This window comes from Cololabis saira, chromosome 12, assembly GCF_033807715.1.
Source record: "Cololabis saira isolate AMF1-May2022 chromosome 12, fColSai1.1, whole genome shotgun sequence".
Classification (NCBI taxonomy): domain Eukaryota; kingdom Metazoa; phylum Chordata; class Actinopteri; order Beloniformes; family Belonidae; genus Cololabis; species Cololabis saira.
The window spans coordinates 27,189,835-27,198,499 of NC_084598.1; the positions used below are offsets into that span (position 1 = coordinate 27,189,835).

Below are 8,665 nucleotides of genomic sequence, written 5' to 3' on the forward strand. Positions count from 1 at the left end.
AACCCTGTTAATCCTTTCCTCCACAATTTTACATTAATTGGTGGCGTGCTGATGAATTACTTTTGTAATTTCGTATGCTTCCTCAATAATAAACTGCCATACACCACCATTTTCCCTCCTAACAGACACAGAAATTATGCAACAGTGGCATTTCCTTGCTAAACTGCAGTTTTAGGCGTGCTTCCCTAATTCGACATCAACTGTTCAGTAGATGGCGGTGTGATTCTGCAGCAAAAGACAGACACACAGGTAAAGTTAATGCATTTTTATTTCATGCCTCTACATTTCATAAGAAAGAACAAACCGCAGTTTTCATTCTCCTTTCATAACAAAGCATCAACTCTCTAATGGTTCCCTCTCTCGCATATTTCCTTCATAATGCATCTTTCAAAATATAATGAATTTCCCTACTCTTATGTACAAAGTTGCTCAACTATACTTGACGTTGCGAAATTTATTCATCACATTAAAATGTTTAGTGAATGGAATACATTAACGCTATTTAGATTAGATACATGTACAATTGGGTTTGTAATCTGGATATACTGCAAGCACTGGGTATATCTGAGACTCTTGCTCAGCAACTTTACCAGTTTAATTATCAAGACCACAGAGACTACTGTACTCAAAAAAAACAAAAATCAGGTTGCAATGTCTCTATTCAGAATGTTTATACTTTCCCCAGATTGCTTCGGTAACTTTTCAGAGGTTGGCTTTAGCAGGAAATATAACTGACAACACAGTAGTCAAAAGGATGCACTGAGGATCGAAGGAGCAGCTACTTCATCTTGATACCTTCATACCTTCGGGTGAGAGACAAATACTGTATCTTGCAGAAAGGTGTAAGTCCACAATGATGATGTGATGACTTTATTGTTGTTTCAACCCAGCGGGACATGCAGTGTTTTGCGGAGATGTACTGTCGGAGATGTGGAAGAGTATTGAAGGACCAGGACTTGGCATGGAGGTGATGGCATAAATACAACAGTCTGAGGATCCTCTGTGCTCCATCAGTACACTTCTTAGTCGATGCCAATATGTAAGGGGTTAAGGTTGGAAAGGATGTTCTGCAAAGTGGAGAAGGTGAAACATGAGTGAAACGGGAAATAATCTTCAGAAAGTTTCAGTGTTTTTCCCAATTAAAAGTGCAGCTGTTTTGCATGTTTGCGAGTAACTTGGTTTATTCTTCATTTTTCATTCTTCTTGTTATCTCTGTCCCAAATGAACAAAACTGTGTAAACTTGTATTCGCTCTTTTTATGGCCAAATGTTGTTGCTTGGCAACACATTTCTTGGCCAGAAATGAGTTGCTGTGGGAGAGTTAAATTGAATTGGTGGGGGTCTGCTTCATCTGGGCCCTATTACTCTGTATCAACACAGTCCCTGGAAGTGTGGTGTGGTGTGGTGTGGTGTGGTGTGGTCACCGCGCACCTCTCTTCACTCTGGAGCCGCTTAGAAAAGACCGCAATCCTTAAGATTTTCTTTGATGATGATGTCTGTCACGGCGTTGAACACAATCTCAACGTTCTTTGTGTCTGTGGCACAAGTCAAGTGGGAGTAGATTTCTTTCTGGCCCTTCTTCATGTTCAGATCCTCAAACTGCGCCTTGATGTAGTTGCTGGCATCGTCATACGTGTTGGGGCCTGAAAGAAATGGAGCAGGTGAAGAAGTAACCATGTGACAAACCCTCAGTGATACTCTCAAGATTCTTCATCCGAGTCATTTATATCAAACTGTACTTTTCTCTGGTTATTTTTGGTCACAAATAAATGTCGGTCACGTCATCTTCTCACCATCATAGTCTGGGAAACAGATACTCAGATGGACTTTCTTGATCTTCTCTTCAAACAGATCCTTCTTGTTGAGGAAAAGCACGATGGAAGTCAGTGCAAAGAATCTGTGGTTGCAGATACTGTTGAATAGATGGAGGGACTCGTGCATGCGGTTCTGAAAAAGTCAGAGACGAAGTCAGAGACGAACACAAACTTATTACCAAGTGGTACGTTTTGATTGTTTCATAATCAGGTAGCGGGGTTTCCCAACTCACCACTTCGTCATCCTCTACGAGCACCATGTCGTATGCACTGAGAGCTCCGCAGAAGATGATGCAGGTCACACCCTCGAAACAGTGGATCCACTTCTTTCTCTCTGACCTCTGGCCGCCCACATCGAACATCCTGTTCAGTGTCGAAAAAGACAGGAGAAACTCAGTAGGTGTCTAGATATGTCAGTTCTTCAATATTCATCAGTTCCCCTGTGACCCACCTGAAGTGCAACTCTTTGCAGGAGAACTGTTCTTCAATGATACCAGTTGTTTTGACTCGAGATCGCAGCACGTCCTGCTCAGTTGGGAGGTAGTCTGACTTGCAGATTCTGCTCATTTCACCGAGGTAGCTGAAGATGTCAGATGTCACATGTGAGTTCTCTATTTGTGAACTGGCAGTGATCTGCCTCTATTTATTTTTCTTTTCTTCATATGAACCCGGTACTGTATCAGTTAAAGTGGAGGACAAGGACTCACTAGCCAGCAGAGTCGTTGAGCTGGAACTCAGCAGCTCTCTCGAAGGCAGCCTCCACACCAGGGTCTTTCCAAAGCTTCATGATGACGTCAGCCAGCTCAGCGGGCATGGTGCCTTCTTCAATGGAATCGGACAGGTTCTGCAGCTTCTGTGCATCCTCCTGTGGTTTCACGCACACAAAACACAGAACCATTGGCGCCTCCATAATAACATTTATAGTGGAGTTGAGGGTCAGTGAGAATGAACTCAAAATGTCTGGTGCAGTGTGAGACCTGTCCAGAGGACGCGCCGAAAGATATGTCGAGCATCTCCATGCCTCTGATGATAGCCAGAGCGGACTGAAGGATGTTGCCATAGATGATTGCTCTAAACTCCAGTTGTTCCTCTTTTGTGTAACCGCCTTGATGAAGAATCCTGTGTGAAAATAGAAAAAGGGAGGAAAGAGGAAGAAGAGGAAAGGAAGCTTTGAAAAACCTTTCTACCTTGATTGAGGATGTGCTCTAGATTTACATTTTACTATCTAAACATTTCCATTTGGGGTTAAATTGCATCGTATAAGTTACATGTGCCTTGATTGAAATAGAACAAAACCTATGTGCCTAGTTCGGTTGCTCTGTGACGCATATACAGGACTGTCTCAGAAAATTAGAATATTGTGATAAAGTTCTTTATTTTCTGTAATGTAGTTAAAAAAACAAAAATGTCATACGTTCTGGATTCATTACAAATCAACTGAAATATTGCAAGCCTTTTATTATTTTAATATTGCTGATTATGGTTTACAGTTTAAGATTAAGATTCCCAGAATATTCTAATTTTTTGAGATAGGATATTTGAGTTTTCTTAAGCTGTAAGCCATGATCAGCAATATTAAAATAATAAAAGGCTTGCAATATTTCAGTTGATTTGTAATGAATCCAGAATGTATGACATTTTTGTTTTTGTAATTGCATTACAGAAAATCACAATATTCTAATTTTCTGAGACAGTCCTGTATGTAGTAGAGCTAGAGCTCACAGTGCCACCTTGTGGACAATTTCTGATCCCATTCTCAATGCCAGAGTTTAATAACCGTGCGAATCAAAAGCTGACGATTAAAGCAACTGATGTAATCTGACTGTTAAGATCACGATGACGCCTTCCACCTGTGATTTGAATACTTACTTCATTTGTTTAACAATGGTGCTTTTCCCCGATTCTCCAGCACCTGGAAGAAAATACAAAAGGTTTGTAATCACACGTGTGCGCTTTTCCCCTCAACATGCCACTGAGCACACACTCTGATGATGCACACACTTAACAGGCGAAGCCTGGGCAAATAGATAAGGGCGTTTTTTCATTTAGATTCTGCTTATCAATGTGGACATAATGAAATGTCTGCCTTTATCCCAGTCAGTCGGTTCTGATTTGATCTATTTAGCACTCTAAATGTTGCTCAAAGACTTTCATAAAGAGTTACAGTATCTATGAACATTGTGTAGCACTTGCAAGAAAACATTTGGAGAATACAGCGTGAAACAGTTGCTTGCCCAAGGCAGTAAGCTAAACATAAATGATGAATGTAGGAATATAACAAGAAGAAAAAATACAGCAGAAGACTGAAAGCTAAATAATGTAGAAATGTGTGTGTGGATTTCAGTGTGTCCACCAATAGGATTATGTGATCTGTGAAACCGTGGCAATCATAAAGTAATCTGGTTCTGTTTCAAGTGCAGCCTTGTGGGGCTTTAGCTGAGGACCCTAATGAGCTGCTACCTGCAGCAGCATAATCTCCTTACAGAATAACAACAAAGCAGGACATTTATCTCGCTGCTGAACTATAAATATTCCTTATTTGGCTCTCCTTTATTTTTTGTTCACAACATCTTTAAGCACTGGGTTTAATTATTCATGGCAACATGGTATTTATGATATTCATGTTACCATGAAGTCACAGTTTAAAGGCAGACACGTGTGCAGCCAAAAATGATGAATTCCACTCAACCTATCTACAATCTCTATACAGAAACCTATTTGGCATTTGAATAGTGTGACCATCCCGCATGCATGCATAATGTTGGCTGAGCGTACTGTATACATTTTTGGTGACAGGAGGCTGGAGAAATGCTTCCGGGCAGGTCAAGCTCTCTGCAGCAACTCAGGGCTAAGTTGGGTCAGAAGGAGTTAATCGTGTCACAGAGCAGTCAAAGCTGACTGCTTTGTTCTCACTGAGGACGCATTAAGCTGCAGCCACCGACCGTCTGCTGAGCCTTTAAACACTTCATCCAACCCTCCTAAGGAGATCCTCCCGAGGGATAAGAAATCTGGACTTTGATGCATATGTTAATAGAGTGGATAATGTTAAAGATGCATGATTTTAAATGAGAAACTAAGAGGTTGTTCCAAAAATGTCTTTAAATTTCAGAAGAGGGAATTTTGTTTTAATGTTCAAAAAGATCCATTGCCAAAATGCTAAATCATTTAAAAAACATTTTCTAAAATTGTTATTATTAACAGTTTATTTGTTCAAATTTTAAGAATAACCCTCTCCATTTAACAGTTGTGAGGCTCCTTTTAAATTTCTGCACTGTAGGCCCTTTTTCTTAATTCAAACGTATGCAAAATAAGCGTTTATATATTTTGTAGACATGCAGGGAGATCTGAAACATTAATACAGGGTGATTTGGGAGTTTAAACAATTGCACAGAAAGACTGCTCCTGCTTTAGTTGAGTTTTAAGGCCTCTACAACTCTTTCCTGACGTCACTGAGACTGAGACTGAGTCATCTTTACCTTCAACTGGATAGATGCTACTGTCTAATCTGGGATCTGGGGGCTGCAGGATAAGCGGCTCCTCTGAAAATGTCATGGATATTCTCTGAGTAGTGAAAAAACAACAGTAGTATCTGACGAGTTCCACGACCATGTTTGTGAGATAAAATGATCAGCGGAGTTAGTTTTTCACCATTGTAAAAGCAATGCCGCTTTATTATTAAGGCTAAAGGAATGCTTATTTTTTTCATCAAGTGTGAGCTGATGGTCAACAAAGACCTCACAAAGTGGATCCCCACTAAACCATTTAGCTAATCGGATTGACATATCACTGCTGGGCTGTGATTCATTTAGAATAAAGGCAATGATCTCTTAAGAACCAACGTCCTTCCATCAGAACTGAAAAGTCAGCAACCAATGAGCAACGGCTTGTCTAACTATATTTCATAACAAATTACTATGGTTAAAAAAAAAGAAAAAAAGACTAACAACAACTTCTGTCTGCACAAACCCAGACTGTGGAGGTTTTATTTTGTTTTATTGTGTATAAGTACTAAATATGAAGACTTATTGAAGTTAATTTTCAAAAAATTGTTCTATGATGTAAATCTGCTCCGATCTGTGGATTCAATTCATCACCGCCAAACTAAACACTCCTGTCTCTCCTTGCCCTCGTCTTCTCACTAAAGGATAAGCCTAAATAGTCCTGATAGCTGTCAAATCAACTAATGCAGGCTTTCTTCTGGGAACAGTCCATCGGCACAGCCTGTAAATTCAGTGGATATACAGTACAGACCAAACATTTGGACACACCTCATTCAAACAAACGTGTCCAAACTTTCGGTCTGTGCTGTAAATTTATCTGACGTCTTTTTAAGTTGTTAACTGATGTATTGAGCACTTTAACGTCAGCTCAGTTGTCAGAGCTAAGATATGTGACTACAGAGAAAACAAGTCAGCAGTGTAAATTCATTACATTTAGACTCTTTAAAAGTACCATGTTAATAATTCAATATAACTTGTGCCCTCGATTCTCAAATTTAGTGCTAGTTGTCACACCTGTCTCGTGTGTTACATCAAGACGTCTGATCTTCTCTGCATCCTCAACAGATCTTGTTTTAAGACAGAATGAGTTACAAAAAAGCTAAAAAATTTGTAAATGTTTAGTTTTTGGAAACCAAAGACTAGAATTTCTCTTATTTTCCATTACCTGTAGCCTGAGACAAAAAAAGGGAGACTTGGTGCAACAAGACTACTCACAAGAACACTTACCAAGCAGTAATAACTTGACTGTTTTAGCCTCCTTATCTGCATCCTCCTGGAGTTGTTTTTCCAACTCCTTTGACTTTTTGTCCTCAGCACTGGCTCCTGCACCCATGATTTCTTCCTCTGCAAACTCAAGGTCCTCGAGTATGGAAATTTTGACGGTTCGTTGTGAGCACCTGCAGAGAATCCAAGCACAGCACTAATCGTGCTGAAAGGCGATTTCTGAGCGGAAAGGGATTGGGAGGGAAGGAGGGGCCTGAGCCTTCCTCACAGGTTTGATTAGCGGCTGTGCCTTTGGAGATCAAATGAATTCAACAGTTCTTACCAGCAGAGATCCACCCTTTAATTCCTTGTCCTTAAACCCTGATTTAGGAGGTGCCTCTTCCTGATTGGCCAGCCAATCCATTTAGTCTAACGAAGGAAGTAGTGAATGATGTAAAGAAAGGAGAACACTCTCACATACTTAGGTGCAGTGAAAGCCAGCGATATTGGGCGGTTTTTCAGTCTTGAATAAACCGATGTAACTTGGTGTGGATATGCACATATACACAGTGTATAGGCCCAGAAGATACTCCACATGATATAGTATATACTTATACTCAACCATTTCCTATCAGTTTAGAGCTGCAGAATGTCTTTAAATTGTTTTCAGATCCTAGAGGAATTAAAACATTGTTTATTAATATAAATGTGCATTTTTTTACAAGTCAGTGTGCAGATGGCACTGACGTCGCTGCCCTTTTGGACTCTTGACTTCAGTGTCTGTCACATGTACGAAGCAGGAGGGAGGCATTAAGGTCTGATAAACTTCTTACAGTTAAGACGTTTAAGTCCCAGGTGGTGCGGTATCTGCTAAATAAAGCAACTGTCACTGCACTGTGCTGTTTAACGGGGGTCTCAGCATTAAAATGACCTCAGTGTGTGTCTCACATTACATAATCTGCATCAGTTTGAGAAGGATCTCACAACCTTTAAGTTGATATTTTGAGGAGGAGATGAGGTTTTGGGCACAGTCCATGTGTTTTTGTGGCACTGGACTACGAGGTGTGCCTTGTAGTGTTGCAAGGTAGAGGTGTTTTGAAGTATCCAAGGTCAGTCCTACAACATACTAAATGCCATTGATAGAAAGGAGTCTGACCCAGAAATAAAGATCAGGAGGGGTTCACCAGTCTGCAGGATACGTTTTGGCTGCTATCTTAATATTCTAAATATAGTGCAAAATATGAATGAATAGACTAAGACATTCTGAAGAAACCGCTGTATGTTTGGGACTTGGCAGAAAAAAAAAAAAGATTGACGTGAGATCCACAAAAGCACCTCTGCTGTACGGTGACATTTTACAGCGTCCTGGAGCTACCTTTTAGGAAAGGGGGTTGTACGTTTAATCTCCGAAGACCTGTGATGTCCATAAATCTGGACAGGTTGTCTATACCAGTGATTCTCAACTGAAGGGTCGGGACCTGTTTTTAGTGGGTCACGGCCTTTTGCCTCAGGTAAAAGCTAAACCTACATATATTTGAGCCTTTTTGGAACTACTTCTCAGTTGTTGCACTTTTTAATGTCATGTTTGTGAATTAAATTACTGTTAAAACTGTGCAATCTGAGGTTTAACTGTGCCACCTTTTCATTCAATAAATATGAGAACTTTTGGGTCATTGTTTGTCATTAAGGGGAAATGGTGGGTCCCTAAGATGGTCCAGTTGAGAAAAAATGAATGTGAATTAAAAAAAATGTAATGAGTATCTCTGCGCAACAGAGCCCACAGTCCAAGCCAGAGGAGACGCCGGCCTCACAGCGCTCCCAGAAATCCTCCAGGAGGGGTTGAGTTTCCAAATCAGGTGCTTCAGGTGCCTCGCTGACTGTCCAGGCTCTTATTGTTTCTAAACTGGATGATGGATCACCTGAATTGGAGCCAGAGCCACCCACGCTAGGGGTGACCACGCTGGCTCCCTACCAACTTTCTTGTCACAGCTCTCAAAAGTCATAAAATGTCATACATATCTAGTGATAAAAAGAAAACTAGAAAAAAACAAAGGCGCCTCTTAGTTTTAGGATGGCTAAATTTTAAAATTTGTAGAAGGTTATACATATTTTTTTAAATGAACACATTTCTGTTAAAAAGACTTACTCA

General features: G+C 40.3%; 1 protein-coding gene across 1 annotated transcript; it reads right to left on the reverse strand.

The window, feature by feature from the left end:
- Nucleotides 1–250: 250 nt before the first annotated feature.
- Nucleotides 251–6,858, reverse strand: gnat2 (guanine nucleotide binding protein (G protein), alpha transducing activity polypeptide 2). The gene is made up of 9 exons (XM_061736303.1): nt 6,541–6,858; nt 3,683–3,725; nt 2,791–2,932; nt 2,521–2,678; nt 2,265–2,393; nt 2,047–2,176; nt 1,793–1,946; nt 1,431–1,642; nt 251–1,067 (listed from the first exon to the last, which is right to left on the reverse strand). Exons 1-8 carry the CDS (start codon nt 6,644–6,646, stop codon nt 1,452–1,454), a joined length of 1,053 nt encoding a protein of 350 aa, XP_061592287.1. The 5' UTR covers nt 6,647–6,858; the 3' UTR covers nt 251–1,067; nt 1,431–1,451.
- Between the last annotated feature and the right edge of the window lie 1,807 nt (nt 6,859–8,665).

Coding starts and splice junctions, on each gene's coding strand:
- gnat2 (XM_061736303.1), bottom strand. CDS start 6,646: ATGGGTGCAGGAGCCAGTGCTGAGGACAAAAAGTCAAAGGAGTTGGAA. Junction 3,726..6,540: donor AGTCAAGTTATTACTGCTTG/GTAAGTGTTCTT, acceptor ATTTTCTTCCAG/GTGCTGGAGAATCGGGGAAA. Junction 2,177..2,264: donor TGCAAAGAGTTGCACTTCAG/GTGGGTCACAGG, acceptor GACACTGAACAG/GATGTTCGATGTGGGCGGCC.